Source organism: Eulemur rufifrons, chromosome 7 (assembly GCF_041146395.1).
Source record: "Eulemur rufifrons isolate Redbay chromosome 7, OSU_ERuf_1, whole genome shotgun sequence".
NCBI lineage: Eukaryota > Metazoa > Chordata > Mammalia > Primates > Lemuridae > Eulemur > Eulemur rufifrons.
In genome coordinates this window covers 255,338,295-255,356,515 of record NC_090989.1, presented here as the reverse complement: position 1 = coordinate 255,356,515, position 18,221 = coordinate 255,338,295, and the positions used below count along the sequence as shown (strand labels likewise).

The window sequence follows — 18,221 nt, the reverse complement described above, 5'->3', positions numbered from 1 at the left end:
ACCCAGCTGGGTCCAAACCCCAGCTCGGTTCAGTTGGGATCCGATTTCACCTTGACCCAGTGCCACCCTAGCTAGACGGCGTACTTCCTCGTTTCACTACCATCATTCTCTCTCCCTGCCCCCATCGTATTGCATAACCCTCATCTGCTTACATCTCAAGTTTTCTGGTGGCTGTTTGCAGACAGTTATCCCTGCACCGAGAGGTAGAACAAGGTGTAGTGTCATTCAGCTTCCTTTGTATATTCTTTACAAAGCATACCTGTAGAAACTGCTTAGAGCATAGCTTGGTTGGGAGGAGATACTTGCCCTCTTGGTTTCTCTATAAAGATCCTTTGTTTACTTACGTTGCCTCCAACATGTTCATAAATCAAGGGTTTGGAATTACATTTGCTTTTCTTCATTTGGTCATTCAATAAGATATATTCGGGTCCAGGCTCATTGATCCATTGCAACCATGTTATAAATGTGGACTAATTCCCAGGCTAGCCCAAAGCCAATGTAATCCATGAAGCCTTGGTACGAGCTAGCCTCAGAACGTATCCATTGCCTAGAGCATTGGATAGGAAACACAGATTTAGGAAACTCATCTGCCATCTCCTGCCAAACGACATGCGGTCCCACTAAGAAGATAACATGGTATCCCCTGGGCAACAGAGTGAGACCCTGTTTCTTAAGAAAAAATTCTTCCAATCTAATAGTCAAAAACTATTTTCTGATTACAGTGCTCACTTCCTTGATTGCTGGGAAGGCTGAGTGGCTCTTCATATGTTTGGTTTTTTTTTTGTTTTTTTTTTTTTTTTTTGAGACAGAGTCTCGCTTTGTTGACCGGGCTAGAGTGAGTGCCGTGGCGTCAGCCTAGCTCACAGCAACCTCAAACTCCTGGGCTTAAGTGATCTTACTGCCTCAGCCTCCCGAGTAGCTGGGACTACAGGCATGCGCCACCATGCCCGGCTAATTTTTTCTATATATATTTTTAGTTGGCCAGATAATTTCTTTCTATTTTTAGTAGAGACGAGGTCTCGCTCTCGCTCAGGCTGGTCTCGAACTCCTGACCTCGAGTGATCTGCCCGCCTCGGCCTTCCAGAGTGCTGGGATTACAGGCGTGAGCCACCGTGCCTGGCCCATATGTTTGTTTACATTTGCATATCCTTGACCCACATTTTAATTAAATTATTTTCATTAATACTATATATTATGGAGAGTATGTCTATGTAGTTTGTGACCTGTCATGTAGCTTTGTTTACAGTGTCTTCCTGTTAAATAAATTTTTATTTTTTATGTTGTAAAAACTGCTGTTGTCTCCCTTTTTGCTATTTGAGTTTTGGGTTCCATTTATGGAGGTCTCACTTATGGAGGACTTCCTCTCCCAAATTGATTTTAATAGCTGTTTTGTATTTCATTCTAATAGATTTATTATTTGAGGTTTTTATGTACAGTGCTTTAATCTGTCTGGATTTTCTTTTTTGTTTGTTTTGTTCACCTTTTATTGTGGAAAACCTCAAGTATACACACGTGTTAGTTTGAAGCAAATCCCACACATACTATTTCATCTGTAAAAGTTTCAGCATATTCTATATAAAAGATAAGTACTTATGTTTTAAAACACACAACCAGCTGGGTGTGGTGGCTCATGCCTGTAATCCTGGCACTGTAGGAAGCCAAGATGGGAGGATCACTTGGGGCCAGGAGTTCGAGACTAGCCTAGGCAATGTAGTGACACCCCATCTCTACAAAAAAATAAAAAAAAAAATGAAAAAGCACATAACCGTAGTATAATTACACATCTAAGAAAATTAATGATAAGTAGTTCCTTAATATCATTAAATATCCAATCAGTGGCCATATTTCCAATGTAAATGTCACATTTTGTTTGAATTGGGAGCGAAATAAAGTCAAAATGTAATTGGTTGATGTATTTCTTAAATTGATAGTTGTGTTCCTCTGTCCTCTATATGTCCTCTAAATTGTGTCTTTTAGTTAGACACAATCTAGACAATCTAGAGGCATGATCAGATTCACATTTGCACTTTTTGGCAAGCCCAGTTCATGGTGGAGTTCCAGTCTGAATTTATTTTTGTATGTGCTATAAGGTAGGAACTTAACTTGGTTTTCTTCCCCAAATACATGGTTAATTACATGCTATGCCAGTGTCAATTATTGAGTAGTTCATTTTTTCCTCCCAGTAATTTGAAATGCCACTGTTATATCACACCACACATACACACACCCCTGTCTGTATAATTCGGGTCCTTGTTAGAGCTCTTTATGTTGTGCCCTTGATCATTTTGTCCGTGCTTGAGCAACATGGCTTTAGATCTTGTAGATTTACAGTTTATTTTGTTATTTACTAAAGCAGTTTTTTCTTAATTGATCATTTTAAAGCAATTTTGGCTTTTCTTGTGCTTATTCTTCCCCATAATAATTTAATAATTTTTAATCTGCATGTTAAGATTTTGATTTTGACTTCATCAAATTTATAGACTAACTTAGAGACAAATAGCATCTTTATAATGAATCTTCCCATTCAGGGCTATGATTTTGTTGGGTTTATTTTCAGATATTTTGCTATTTTCCCTCCTATTTTAAAAAGGATTTCTGTTTCTCCATGAATTTTTCAACTGATGATGGCTGGTACTTAGGAAAGCTTGGGTTTTCATAAGTTGATCTTGTATCTGATTAGCCACCTGCTCAACTTGCTTTTTCAAGGTTATAATTTTTTTTTCATATTGATTATTTTGGATTTCCTGTTTGGCAAACATATCATCGGCAACTCTTTTTGTTTTTTTTTTCCCCCAGGCTCATGCAGAGTCAAGTAAAACCTGGCTGACAGGGAAATTCTCTGAACTCAGATTGCTACTTGATGAAGAGGAAGTGCTGGCCAAGAAATTCATTGATAAAAGCACGCAGCTTGTCCTCCAGATGTACAGGCAGCAAGTTGAGTCTTGCAGGGAGCAAATTGACATCATGAACGATCTCTCCAACAGGGTCTGGAGCATCAGTCAGGAGCCCTGTCCTGTACAGCGGCTGCAGGTAATGTTGGGGTTTCTGCTTACAAGCTGCCACCTGCCATTTCCGCTCAGTGATTGTGGCTTTGAGCACGGTATGAACACACTAAGCAGATACACAGAGAATTGCCTTGTCAGCATGTAGACTTTCTTACCCCCACACAACTGGCCAGAAAATATACATTGTTAGGAAGAGAATATATATCTTGGACTAATTAAATAATATTGACAGCCACAAATGAAATAATATCAACAGCCATGGGGCCTCTGTGTTCTGAGCACTTTATGTATCTTATCTTAGCTCTAATATTCACTAGAACTCTGCAAAGTGGATATCCTCACCCCATTTTATGAATGACAAATTGCAGCTCAGGTGGGTGAAGTGACTCAGCCAGGCTCACATAGCTGGTAGGTGGCAGAGCTGGGGTCCGAAGCCAGGTCTGACTATAAACCCACAATGCACATTGCCCGGCCCTCTGCCTGTATAGTCTTAAATTGAGGCACCCATCCTGATAAGGCATGTGTCCTTTTAGCTGCTGAGCAAATTCCAAAAGCTGAGTCATAGTTTGCCCAAGGGAGAGAGAAGGATGGCACTCTTTGGCCACTGGCCTTTGTTGAAGAAGAGACTAAGAAATAGCCCCTGTCATGGTCATTGCTGCATTTGATGAAAGCATGTTGTTGAGGATGATATTCCTGTCTTCAAGGAACCATGGGAGAAACTCCTGTCTGGTGTCAATACCCCTGTACATTCACCTGTGCACTGGGATTGCTTTTCCACTAATAACTCCTCCAGTTTCCTTCTTTGCCTTGGCTTCTGGGAATCTCAAATCCAAATCTGTTTCAACTAACTAGGCTAAGACTTCATAGCATATATTTTGTGTCTGGGTTTCTCTTTGCTTCATTATTCTCTCTGTATAGAAAACCTTTGTAACTTTAAAGGCCGTGGGACAAGGATATAACTAAAGGTGGCACTGAGTCTAACCCCAGATTAGCATGGGCTTTGGCTGTAAAATGAGACAGACAAATGAATCAGTCAGTACAAAACCAGCCACGCCAGTTCCCTGGTGGATATATCCACTCTTGTGCCTTCTTGTATCCTCAGTCATTTCAACCTGTGCCTCACTATCAGCTATTTCAGCCAAATTCTAGGCACAATGGGCATTGTACTTGAAGAAGGGCAAGATGCACAAAGCAGTACATTTGTTTGTTTCTTTTTAAATGATGATAACTTTTAAGGATATCTAATACAGAGGAATGCTTCCATGGAGAAGAATGCTATTCTCACATCATACAACACATTGTCAGGGGTTTGTCATTTCTTTTTTTAATTTTCTTGTGCCAGAGCTACTGATTTTAATCATACATCATTTCTTTCTTCTATTTCTTCATTCATCTGTTCATCAATTCATACTAAGCCGGGCCCCTTGCTGGACATTAAGAGCTCATAGTTGGGTGGGGAGACAGGCTCAGACAGTTATATACAATATAGCTTAAGCAAGTTAGTAAAAGTACGTCCAAGAAATGGCTAACTCTGTGTGGGGGAGAGGGCAGTCTGGGAGGACTTCTAGGAAGAGGTGATGATGGAGCTGGGTGCTGGAAAATGAGTGGGTGCTCACTGGTTATATACAGAGGGACGAAGCAGAGAGGACATCCCAGGCAGAAAGGAACTATGTCCACCTGAGAGTCTGGCAAGCTGAGAACTACCTGGGGTCCAGCCTGGCTTGGGGAGGAGTAGGGTTGTAAGGGAGGGGGTATTGGCAGATGCAACTGGATCGGGAGGTCAGGGTTAGTTCAGGAAGCACTTATTGCCAGGCCACGGAGCTTAGACTTTGTCCTATAGAGAGATAGGAGCCAGGGGTATGTTTTTAACCAAGGAAAGAGACCATTAATATGGTCAGGTTAGTGCTTTAGAAAGATCACTTTGGTGACAGAGTGGAGGATGGACTGGGGAGGCCAGGACTGGAGGCTCGAAGTGAGGAGGCCACGACATCCGGGAGAGAGATGAGGGTGGCCTGGACCAGGGCAGGGGCAGTGAGGATAGGGAGAGACAGGCAGTTTCAAGAGATGCGACAGGAATGGTGAATGGAAGTGGGGAACGAGTAGGGAGAGACCAAGATGATGCCTGGTTTCTGGCTTGAGAAATGGGTGGCTGTTCCCTGAGCCTGCAAAGGCAAGAAGCAGCTGTGCTCAGTTTCATTCATTCATTTATTCCATCATAAATATTTATCGAGTACCTACTATGTGTCAGGTCCTGTGCTAGCTGCTGGAGTTTGGGGTTACCAGGTGGTGGCATTTGTCCTCTCATGGCCCCCAGTCCTACCCCACCCCTTTGTTCTCTGAGCCACCCTCCTACCTCCCTAGAGCTGCATCCTGCTCTCCCTTGACTTCCTGATAGTGCTCTACCTCTCTGCCCAGCTTACCTCCAGCTCTCTGCATGTGGCCTTAACCCTGGTTCCCACAAAAATGAGGGTGGACTCTAGACCCTCCGCCTTCTGGGCTGGATGGGGCTTGAAGGCCATCCCACTGCCCCCTCCCAAGGTGCAGCATCCTGCCAGGTGGGGCCTGCCTCTGCCCCGGGTGCCAGGCCACCCTCTCTCCCCCCCAGGGCCCCCATCCGCCCATCCCTTCTGGGGTAACACTGCTGCCAGCCAAGACCTGCTCAGCTGGGGCCGTCTGCTGCCTCCCAGCTCCTTGCCCAGGGCAACCCTTCCGAAAGTGCAAACACGAGAACCCACAGTAACTGTTTTCAGCAAGAAAGGCGTTTATGAAAGAACTAGGTGGCTCACAGGCTCTCCAGGGGCCCAGAGAGTCCAGGTGGAAGATTGGGCAACAGGAATGAAGTCCAGGCCACAGCAGGGGTTTGTGCCATGTAGACCCCACTGCACCCCTGCTGGGCAGGACATCACAGCTCGCACTCCTGACCCAGAGCCTCCACCATGGCTGTGCCCAGGAGCCACACGCTGCTGTCACTGCCTTCACCTTCACTTCCAAATCCAGGCTTTGGGTTGGGGGTGTCTTTGTCTTGGGATGCAGAGAGGAGGGGGGAGTGAGTTCTCTAGCTTGTACTTAGCAAAGCCGCACAGCACAGGAAGGTATTTAAGGGGTGCTTTCCAGGCAGAAAACAGGATGCACGCCCACTGTGGATGCCACACCCCTCAGTCAGCACTCCAGCTGAACTTTCCAGAGCCTTGGCTTCCCTCTTGGGATGCGTCTTCCTGCTCCCTCCTTAGGACAAGCCCCAGGGGCTCCTTCCCCAGGAAGACTGGCCCCTCACCCCTTTTGCCCCTGAGGCAGGCCCCTGTCATAGGGAAGGGCCCTTGTGTCAGCCCATCAGCCCCTTCACAGCTGGCACAGGGGAAAGAGGTGGGGGACCCCCAGGGCCAGCACTGAAACCCAGCCTCCAGTGTCTCCCACCTCGGGCCTGCTGCACGGTCTCTCCAGGGGCCCGGCCTGGGCTGCTGCGGGTGCCAGGGCAGGGTGGGGCCTGGGTGTGCTGCCTGGGTCTGTCCTGGTGCGCAGTGGGGTCTGGGACACAGCCTGCAGCTCCCCGTGCCGCCCTGATCCCCGCGTGCCCGCACAGGCATTCACGGCCACCGAGCAGGAGATGCAGCGGCAGATGTGCCTCGGGGAGCTGTGCCACCCCGTGCCCGTCTCCTTCGAGCCCGTCAAGAGCTTCTTCAAGGGCCTCGTGGAAGCCATGCAGAGTATGTTACAGACACCAATGGACGTTCGCATTAAGGAAAGTAAGTCGCCATTCGACCCTAACTCTCCTAGCACCCTGTAGCCCCGGGACAGCTGTGAAAACCGTCACCCTAAGTCATGTCTCTCCCACTCGGAGGCCCTGGTTCCCAGCCCACCCTCACGACTTCACCTCCTTCCCCTCCTGAGGCCGAGTCCTGCCTGTCTCCAGCCACACTGCCCTGCTTCTGCCCCTCGGACTGCTCCCGGGACCCTGCCACACTGAACCTCACCTGCTCCGGGCTCCCAGCTGGAATGGCCAACTCTTCCTCCACCTCTTCCTCCTCTGGCTGGGAAGCCTTTCCCTGCTCACTCCCTCTCCTGGCCATCTCCCCTCTGCCCTCCCCCCAGGGCCTGTCCTGTCCTGCGTGGGTGTGTTCATGAGATGTCCCTCGCAAATGCCTTAAGGACAGGAACCACTTTGGGTCTAGCTCTGAGGTTCTGAGGTCCCTGCGGGGCCTGGCACAAAGCAGGTGTTCAGAAATAACCTTTTCATTCATTCATTCATCTCTGCTGTTATGATTCATCCAGAACATGCACTGAGCCCCTACTATGTGCCAGGCACAGCAGGGCACAAAACAAAGCTCTTTTTCCTTTGTGGTGCTCACGTCTTGGGGCGGGGCAGACAGACAACACACAAACCTGTCAGGCGACGAGAACTGCCATGAAGAACAGTAAAGCAGGGTAAGACAGATGACAGATGACGGGAGAGTGATGAGGAGGAGCTATTTTATATGGGGCAGTGGGGAAGGACTCTGAGAAGGGGACACGCAGAGTGACATGACAGAAGTGCTCTGCAGGCTCTCTCTGTGGGTCTGAAGGGCAGGAGAGCACAGTGTCACATGCACGGCCTCTGGAGCCAGACTGCCCAGGCTCCTCGCCCAGGTCTCCAACCCCGCCATCTTGGGCGAGGCACCTCATTTTTCTAGCCTGTTTCCACACCCGAGAAATGGAGACAATAATGTAGTCTTCTCTCGTGGGCTGTTGTGAGGAATAAATGAGTTATTGCCCGTAAAATGCTCAGGTGTAATAAGCACTATGTAAGTGATAGCTGTGACCACTGTTCTTGTTGTTACATCTGGGGGAAGCGTCGTAGACAGAGGGGAAAGGAGTGCAAAGGCCCTGAGGCCTGTTGAAGGACCGGCAAAGGGAGTGGATATGGAGTAGTGAGGCAGGGAGGGGAGAGAGATCACGGAGGCTGCAAGGATTCCAGCTGGGAGCGAGCAGAAGGAAGTTGTCCTTTTCCGAAATGGGAAAGAGCGTTTAGGATTAGGGGAAATGAGGTGTTTGGGCCTGTTAGATTTGAGAAGTTTGACCTCCCATGTGGTGGTATCACGCAGGCAATAGGACACAGGATTCTAGAGTTCTGGGGAGAGGGGAGAGGCGTTCACCTAGAGGTGGGTTTCCTACCTGTGACGGTGCTGGGAGTGATGGGGGGCGGGAAAGGGGCCACTTCGGAAGAGCTGGTCAGGGAAGGCAGGTCTGGGAGGTGGTAAGGGAACTCCAGCCCAGACAGCTGGCAAGGGGCAACATGGTTCCAGGCAGAGAGGACGGCAGGTGCCAAGGGCCCCAGGTGCTTCCCCCGTACCCTCTTGTTGGGACAGCCTCCCAGCCCTTTTTCTTTCTGAAGACTCAGCTCTGATTTCTTGTTTTCCATCTTTGCCCTGGAATTTGCATGTCTGCTTTGCAGTTGCTCCCATCCCCAGTGCTGCCCTAGCTGACTTCACTTGTTGTCCTGGAGTTTGCCTGTTGCTGTGAATTTGCATTTCTTACTTAAATTTGCAAGCGATTCTTGGGGAGCGATTATGTGACTCTCCAGTTTTGCAGTATTTTCAGTCTGTTTTCTTTGTGCTGCTTGCGTGAGCACCAGGCGCTCATTTCACAACTCGTTACAGACATGAACTGCCAGCTCTCGGGCTCCTCCAGCACCAAGCCGAAAACGCTGTTGAAAATCAGCCCCTCACCTGAGCGATCGCTCTTCTTAAAACGTAAGACCCTGGGAGTGGGGAGAGGGTGGCCAGGGCGGGATGCTGGGCGGAGGAGGGTCATGGCAATGGAGGCCCCCCTTTGTTCTTATTAAGGAACCCAAATTTTTTAAAAACTTTTGTTATTAGTTCTAAAGACATGTAAAGTAATACATGTTCATTGTAGAAAAATTAGGAAACAAAAGAAAAAAGAAAATTACTCATAATCCCTCTCCCATGCATAATTAACTATTATTACTTGTCCTTTTACTTTGGCATATCTAATATACATATAATGATGTGTTTAATATCTCTTTTTATTTTACAAACATCATATCATACTATACATACTGTTTTGTAATCTGTGTTTTCATTTACTAATATATTATGAACATCTTTTTCTCTCAAAAATTTGTACAGGTAATTCATGCTTCTTGTAGAAAATCAGAAATTATAGAATATACATTTGCCTCTGCCAAAGATAGATGCTGTTAATATTTTAGTATATATCTTTTCAGACATTTTAAAGCATGTATGTGTACAGATTTAAAAAAAATAGTATGCTATTATAGATATGCTTTTGTAATTTTTTCATTGAACAGTATAGCTTGAACAATTCAGTAAATATAAATATTATCATAATTTTTAAATGCTGCATGGTATTACATTGAATGGATGTGTCATATTTAACCAATCTCATAATGTTGGATGTTTAGACTGGTTTACATTTTCATTTCTATAATATAAATCCATTCTTGTACACATTTGTTGAATTAATTAATGAACAAATGAACACACCTTAGCTCATTTTCAGATTATTTTTTAGGAGTAATTTCTCAAAGTGGAATTACTGGGTGTCAACCTAAAATGATCAAAAGGCTCAGGATCCAGTTAAAAGAGTTTATTCAATCCCAAGTGGAGGGCAGCCATCTGGGGACACAAGGACTCCAAAGAATGGTGATTAGGGCTCCCAGTGTGGGGAAAAGTGAAGTTCATTTTTATAGGCTAAAAAAAAAAAAAAAAAAAAGCAGAGGTGCTGAACAGAACTACAGCATTTTCCATACAAAGGCTAACATACAGATGTAAGGTTTGATTGGCTAGTATTGATTACACTAAGGGGGTTGCTTAACATGGTAATATTAAGCAAGGTAACAGTGGTCTAGGTTTGCATGAAGACTAGAGAGTCTGGTTAATGTATAACATCTCAACACAAAGGTCAGGAAGCAATGATTATGCACCAGAAAAGAAAAAACAGCCATACTCTGTGACTCAGTTTCCAAGGTTTAACTTTTCCCCTTGGCATAATAAATTTGGAAAGTCCTGAAATTTTATTTTCTTTTTACACTGGACATGCATTCTTAAAAGTAAACTTACACAAATCAAAGGTGTGCATCTCACTGATTCTGCAAAAGTAAACACATTCAGTAACCTCCTTCAGATGAAGAAATGGAAATTTGCACTCCCCGGACGCCTTCCTCATGTCCCCTCTTATTACTGTCTCCAAAGGTGTCTACTCTCCTGACTTCTAACACTGTTACTTTTGCCTGTTTTTAAACTTTATATATAACTAGATCATTCAGACTGTACTTTTTCATTCAACATAGTATTTATGAGATTTACCCATATTATCATGTGCAGCAGTAGTCTGTTCATTTTCACTGCTGTGTAGTGTTCCATTATTGTATGGGTGTAACACACTTTATTTATACTACTGATGGACAGTTGGATTGTTTTAGTGTTGCCCGTTGTGAATAATGTTGCTATAAAATTCTTGTGCATGTCTTTTTTTTTTTTTTTTTGAGATAGTGGTCTCGCTATGTTGCCCAGTCTGGTCTTGAACTGCTGAACTCAAGCAATCCTCCCACCTCAGCCCCCCAAGTAGCTGGAATTACAGGCGTGCACCACGGTACCCAGCTTGTGCATGTCTTTTGATGCACATATGCATGCATTTCTGTTGGGTATTTACCCAGAGTGGGAGAAAATGATGCCCACTATAACCACTTCTATTCAACGTTGTTCTAGATGTCATAGACAGTACCTCAAGGCAATAAAAAGAAATGAAAGGCAAGAATAAGGACTGAAGATGGAAAAAAGAGATTATTCGTAGATGATATGAATTATAGAAATCCCAAATAATCTAAAGATAATTTAGAAGTGCTCAGTGAATTTAGAACCGCTGCTTGATATATCAGTATACAAAAATCAACTAAATTTCTGTATATTAGCAGTAAACAATTAGAAAATAAAATTTTAAAAATAAATAAATCTAACAGATGATGTGTAAAACCTCTTCACAGAAAACACCAAAACATTACTCTGAGACAGTAAAAACAGCTTAAATAAAAGGAGGGATATACCACTTTCCTGTACTGAAACACTCACTGTATGTTTCCTGTAGCTGCTGTAACAAAGTACCACAAACTTGGTGACTTAAAACACAAATCCATTAGATTACAGTTCTGTAGGAGGAAAGTCCAATACGAATCTCACTGGGATGAGGTCTCTCGGGAGGCTCTAAGAGAGAGTTCATTTCCTTGCCCTTTCCAGCTTCTCTACAGGCTGCCTGAATTCCTTGGCTCATGGCCCCTTCCTCCATCTTCAAAGCCAGCAATGGTCCATCTCTCTGGCCCATTCTTCTATGGTCACATGTCTGTGTAACTCTCTTCTTCTACCTCCTTCCACTCTTAAGGTCCGTTGTCATTACTTTGGGGCCACCTAGATAATCCAGACTAATTTCCCTTTCTTAAAGTCAGCTAATTAGCAACCGTAATTATTCTTTGTCGTGTAACCTAACATTCACAGGTTCCAGGGATTAGGATGTGGACTTTAGAGGGCCATTCTTCATACCACACTCACTATTGTAAAAATATCACTTCTTCCCAATTGATCTATAGATTCAATTGTAATCCTATTCAAAATCTCAGGAAGTTTTTTCTTTGTAAGTGGCAAGCAGATTTTAAAATGTTTATAGAAATAAAAGGGTAGAGAATAGACAAGACTGTCTCAGAGAGAACAAAACAAAGTTCAGAATCATATTTATACATATATATATGGTCACCTGATTTATAACAGGAATGACACAATAGTACAGTGGGGAAAGGATAATGTTTTTGATAAATGATACTGGTCAATTGGATATCCATATGGTAAGAAAATGAATCTTGATGTCTATCTCACACCACTAACAAAAACAAATTCCAAGTGAATTAGAGGCTGTAATATGAAAGAAAACAACAGAGCTTTTAGAAAATAATGGAAGCGAAATCTTCATGATCTTGGGGTAGGCAAAAGTTTTAAAAACAGAACACAAAAAACACTGACCATTTAAAAAATTGATAAATTGACACTGACCATTTAAAAAATTGATAAATTAGGCCGGGCGCGGTGGCTCACGCCTGTAATCCTAGCACTCTGGGAGGCCGAGGCGGGTGGATTGCTCAAGGTCAGGAGTTCGAGACCAGCCTGAGCGAGACCCCGTCTCTACTAAAAATAGAAAGACATTATATGGACACCTAAAAATCTATATAGAAAAAATTAGCCGGGCATAGTGGCGCATGCCTGTAGTCCCAGCTACTCGGGAGGCTGAGGCAGTAGGATCGCTTAAGCCCAGGAGTTTGAGGTTGCTGTGAGCTAAGCTGACGCCACGGCACTCACTCTAGCCTGGGCAACAAAGTGAGACTCTGTCTCAACAAAAAAAAAAAAAAAAAAATTGATAAATTGGACTTCAATAAAATTAAGAGTTTCTCTTCATCAAATCACTCAAAGGAGCTGGGTGTGGTGGTACACACCTGTAGTCCCAGCTATTCAGGAAGCTGAGGCAGGGAAGATTGCTCGAGCCCAGGAGTTCAAATCCAGCCTGGGCAACATAGAGACCCCATCTCTTAAAAAAAAAAAAAGCCTCAGAGTGGGAGAATATATTTGCATTCAGAAACAGACACTCAACAAAACACTCATCCTAAATTTGTAGAGTTTCTACAAATCCGTAAGCAAAAGACAATTAATTTTTAAAAATCACCAAAAGACTTGAACAGGCACTTCACAAAGATTAGGATATCTATATGACCAATAAAGATATGAAAAGGGCTGGCTGAGGCAGGAGGATCGCTTGAGGTCAGGAGTTCGAGGTTGCAGTGAGCTCTGATAACACCACCACACTCTAACCAGGGATCAGAGTGAAACTCTGTCTCAAAAAAAAAAAAAAAAAAAAAAAAAAAAATATATATATATATATATATGAAAAGGTGTTCAACATTAGTCATCAGAAAACTGCAAATTAAAACCTCATGAGATAGCACTGCACACCCACCAGAATGGCTAAAATTTCAAAAACTGATCATACCAAGGTTGAAAAATATGTGGATAACAAGAATTTCTCTTACATTGCTGTTAACAGTGTAAACAGTTTGGAAAACTGTTTGGCATTTTCTACTAAAGGTGAATGTCCTATATAACCCTATGATCCAGACTTAAAAAAAAAAAAAAAAAACTACATGTCTACATACATGATATAATGCAAAGAGAAATGTTAATGAGATTAAATCACTGCAAACTTTCTGGAGGACAATTTGGAAATATTTATCACAGGCCTTAAAATAATCATACCCACTGACCCAGCAATTCCTCTTTTAGGAATATACCCTAAAGAAGTAATCAGATACATAAAAATATAATCCTGTTAGTATTTCCAAAAGCTTTTTTCAGAAGCCTAAATACTCAAAACAATAGAAGATTAAATTAGAATGTGTCCATACATCCAAATCTGAGAATCATCACTAAAATGCTCATGTTAAAGAATATTTGATGTGGCAAAATTGTTCATATCAACAAATTTTAAAAAGCAGATTATCTAAGAGTATGTATGGTATGATACCAATCTGCAGAAAAACTATAAAACGGCAGGTTAGAGGGGGAAAAAAATTGGAAGGACATAACAGCCGTGTTAGTAACAGGATTGCTTTTTAACTAAATTCTTAGAAATGGGCAATTCCGTGGTACAAAATTCAAATGGTATAATGGGTGCACGGTAGAGTTTTCTCTCCTTCCCCTGCTCCTAGCCACCTCCCCAGAGGCAATCGGGGTAAAAGCCGGGGGGCTTCCAACCCCTCCCTTGGCGGCCTCCGCGCCCTCCCGTTTTGTACCCCGTGCGTGTGCCAGGGCCGGGAGCAACAGGGTGGGCGCCAGGGGGCGGGGCGCAGCGTTGGCCCCGCCCACCAGGCGTGGCTCCGTGTCCCCGCCCCCTACAGACGCGCGCACGCCCACGCTGGAGCCGGACACGATGCACGCGCGCCTGCGCCTCTCCGCCGACCGCCTGACTGTGCGCTGCGGCCTGCTGGGCCGCCTGGGGCCAGCGCCCGCGCTGCAGTTCGACGCGCTCTGGCAGGTGCTGGGCCGCGACTGCTTCGCCGCCGGCCGCCACTACTGGGAGGTGGACGTGCAGGAGGCGGGCGCCGGCTGGTGGGTGGGCGCGGCCTACGCCTCCCTGCGGCGCCACGGGTCCTCGGCCGCCGCCCGCCTGGGCTGCAACCGCCAGTCTTGGTGCCTCAAGCGCTACGACCTCGAGTACTGGGCCTTCCACGACGGCCAGCGCAGCCGCCTGCATCCCCGCGACGACCCCGACCGGCTCGGCATCTTCCTGGACTACGAGGCCGGCGTCCTAGCTTTCTACGATGTGACGGGTGGCATGAGCCACCTGCACACCTTCCGTGCCACCTTCCAGGAGCCACTGTACCCGGCCCTGCGGCTCTGGGAAGGGGCCATCAGCATCCCTCGGCTGCCTTAGGGGCTACGGCCAGAGTGACCTTCCCTGGCCATCCTGTCTCACCTGGTCTCACCTCGAGCAGAGTGGCAGGTCTACTTCCAACTTTCGAAGCCCCTCTCTCTGCCCCAGCCCTTCCCCACAAATTACGCTCAGTGCTGTGACTGGTCCCTCTCCCAGGCTAGTTTCAAACATGTCCTAAACACACGCCTGCTGCTGTCTCTTATCAGACCTCTCACACACAGACACCACCACTGTCACTTACACTACATTACTTTTAGTCCAGGGTCCTGAAAGTGACATACCCACAGGTGAGCCCTAAGCATCCTGACCTTGCCTGAATAGGTTATGCTCAGCCTGAGGACCTCCTCCCTCCGACAGCACGTGAACCCTGGCACATAGTAGGCACACAGTAAATATCTGTCAATGAATGACAGCCGCCCGGCCTTGCTCTTGTATCCCTTAAGGTCCCTTGGATCTGCCTCCTCTCCACCTTCAGCTTGTCCACATCACCTCCCTCCAGAGCAGCTGCAAGAGCTTAACACTCCCTGGCCTGAACAATCTCCCATCCTCATCTTCCGCGCTAAAACCAGAGTGATCTGTCTAAAACCTCACTTAACCTCTTAGAACTTTGAAGAGTCTCCAAAGGACTACATGGAAAAACAAAAAACAAGCTCTTTCCGTTAGCATTCAAGGCTTTTCTGGTCTGCCCAAGACCACTTACCTTCATCTAGCTCTTGCTGCTCTTCAGAGACTCTCCAATCAGAAGTGTGAGTCACATAGTTCTCTCTCTGCACTTGGCCTTTGCTGCTGTCCTCCCCACGCCGCACAGGCCCACATTTGTAGAGGAAAACCTTCTGGTCTGCCCTAGTCTTCCTCAGGCCACAAGAATCTCTCTCTTACAAATCTGGGACCTCTCTCTCTCTCCAACTAGATTGGAAGCTTTTGGAGAGCAGATATGTCCACCTGCACCCTCCCCACCCTACAAAGTTAAGAAAATCCCTTCCCTCCCAAGCAGTGAATTAATAACCAGCAGGTGCCCATCACTGAATCACAGAACAGCTGAGCTGGGAGGGCCTCACAGATCACCCCTCCTGGCCTCATTGTACAATGGGGGAGACTAAGTTACCCATGGTGATTTAGGGCTGAGCCAGGCCTGCAGCCCAGACCCGTGCCCCCACCCACCAGCCCCCCCAGGCAAGTGTCTGACCTGTCTCCTGGCCCAGTTTTCAGGCCCAGCTTTCAAGCTGGGAGATTTTACTTACTTATTTCTCAGGGGATGCTGGGAAGGAATCAGCAGGGACTATTGCTAAGCAACCACTGGCAGTTTTCCCCACTGTCTTGGGACAAAAAGGAGATGAGTTAAGTGGGGTTTGGGCAGCCTCAGCCAGACATCCCCATGCTCCTCAGATCCCTCAGACCAAGATGTTGCCAAGGAAACCCAGAGAGCCCAGCTTTCTGCAGTGAAGTGACAGAAACAGAGAACCAGCAGCTCCTCTAGCAGGGAGAGGTAGGCCCCCTTCCCAGGGCCTGTGCCTTAGTTCTGAAGGTTCAGCATCCTGATTTGTCAATTCCCTAGATAGTTTTGAAGTCTCACTGTGTTACAGCATTTTCTTAGGTGCTTGGTGGGAGGACAGTGGGAGGGTGAGGAAAACGCAAGGCTGAATCCCCCTCACGGTTTAAACAGACTTTCAGTACGTTAATTAGTTTGAACCATACAAAACTGTCCATTTTCAATAGTTTTTGCCTTAAAAATGGTACTTTCATATGAGCCAATGTAATATAAGAATACAAGGCAGAATGTACCTCAAAAGTACCTTTACTTCTAACCAAATAACTTAAAACTCTAGCTGGGTAGGTGTCTAAGTGCTGTGCTTCAGAAATCCCGAGAAAAGGGGAAATTAGTTCTCCTAATTAAAATTCTGATTAATTTAGAAATGGCCCAAAGCTGAATTGTGATGGGCAGAGGACATTCCTGACAGAGGGAAGTTAGTACACTTGACCCCACATCTCTGTCCGTCCCTGAGACCAAGGCCTGTTCCCAGACCCACGGCCGCAGGGGCCAAGTAATAAGACAGTCCTCACTGTCTTGCAGCGGCCTGTGCTCACGCTTTAACGGCTGAACTCGCTTGACCCTCACGTCGTGCCTCAGGGGTAGAAAGTTTTCCCAGGTCTCCATAGGGAAAAATAGAGACCCAGAATGAGTCACTTGCCCCAGGTCACACAGCTAGTGGTGGAGCTGGGGTCTGGGCCCAGCCTGTGAGCTCCAGGTCTGTGCTCATGTCCGCCGGGCCCTGCTGCTCCTGGTGGACGCAGCTGGTCTCTGGCCAGCGCCTGCTCACTGTGGCCCCTCATTGAGTTACGGCCTCTGCTGCTTCGCTTCTGCCTGGTCACTCTGTGGAACTTGACTGTACCTTCGGATTACCTTCCTTGGGACCCGAGATGAGGCCTTACACCCAGAGGGCGGACTATTTTGAGCTCTGGGGAGTCACACAGCAGAAACAGGACTGGACTATGCAGGCTGAAAGCTGGCTCTGTGCCAAAGCCTGTGCTAGCCAGAAAACTGCAGTCTCGGTCCATGATCAATTGTGTGACCTGAGGCTGGTCACTTTTTACTTGTCAGTATCATCTGTAAAATGGAGGTAGGGACACTAACTAACAGTGCTGTGAGGCTCACATGGGCCAAAGGTTATGAACTTGCCTTAAAAACTGCAGTGTTGTATTGTGCGAGGACCTGTGCGCATCCCCGGTGGCGTCCCCACTGTGCTGTCAGAGTGCTGAGACAGCTGATACTCCCAGCTGCCCCCTGGCGGTAGCAGGAGCCTCCCTGCATATTCTCAGCATAGGAAGGACGCTTCCTTGGGGTCCTTGTCTATGGGGTACCGTCAATTTACCTTATTCTCTGTCAGATTTTAATTTGTAGATGAAAATTCTTTATTGATGTGACAAATAGCTTCCAGATATTTTTAAATGACAGCAATTTTCTAATATGTGGTTTAATAAAGCATGAATATTGTGTCTTTTAACCATGCTCTTCTTCACTGGGAGTTCATTTTGCTTCAAGTGAGTACATAGCACCCAGGCCTGGACAGGCCCCCGCTATCACCCATCCCCGCCACAACTTTCTAGCGCTAGTCAGCTGGTCCGAGACTGGATGTCTCTGGCGATAAGGAGTTCACTGCTTCTGAAGGTAACTAAGTTCTTGCTTATGTGAAAACAAACCCTGACTCCCAGCTATTCCTATCCAAGATAGTATTACGTAGCTTTTGGCATCTTTGTGATCATCCTTTAGCAACAATGAAGCCATTTGTAGTCACTTCCTAAGATTTCAGGGACCCTCCCTTCCCTAGTCTATCTAATCTCTTCTGTTTCTGCAATTCCACTTTGTCAGGGAGCAGGAGACCGTGAGGCCAGCCTAGTGGAGGTGCAGCCTAGCGGAGGGCACGCAGAGGTGGCCCTGCACTGCCTGGGCCTGGCGGGCGGAGGAGTCAGTACACGATGAGGGAACAGCTTGCTCACGATGGCAAGGTGCACACGATGGGGAATAAGCATGAGAGTGAAGGGCCCAGGTCTGATTCTACCATGTCCTGCTCAGAAACCTTCCATGGCTCCCCACTTCCCATAGAACAAAGTCCAACTGAGCAGCCTTTTAAGCCCTTCCTTCCTTCCCCATGTGTCCACTCCCTGCTTAACCCATCACTTGCTAGTCCTTAGGCACTCTGGGCATTTCCGAACCCCATGCCCCAAATCACACGATTC

At 46.2% G+C, this 18,221-nt stretch overlaps 1 protein-coding gene across 1 annotated transcript in view; it reads left to right on the top strand.

Moving 5' to 3' along the window:
* The window catches only part of TRIM14 (tripartite motif containing 14), a 28,124-nt gene extending 10,630 nt beyond the window's left edge, over positions 1-17,494 (top strand). The window contains exons 3-6 of the mRNA XM_069476617.1: positions 2,797-3,030; positions 6,586-6,748; positions 8,639-8,731; positions 13,951-17,494. Of these exons, the coding sequence (XP_069332718.1) occupies positions 2,797-3,030; positions 6,586-6,748; positions 8,639-8,731; positions 13,951-14,486 (1,026 nt within the window). The 3' untranslated portion in view covers positions 14,487-17,494. The remainder of the gene's footprint in view (positions 1-2,796; positions 3,031-6,585; positions 6,749-8,638; positions 8,732-13,950) is intronic.
* The last annotated feature ends 727 nt before the right edge of the window (positions 17,495-18,221 follow it).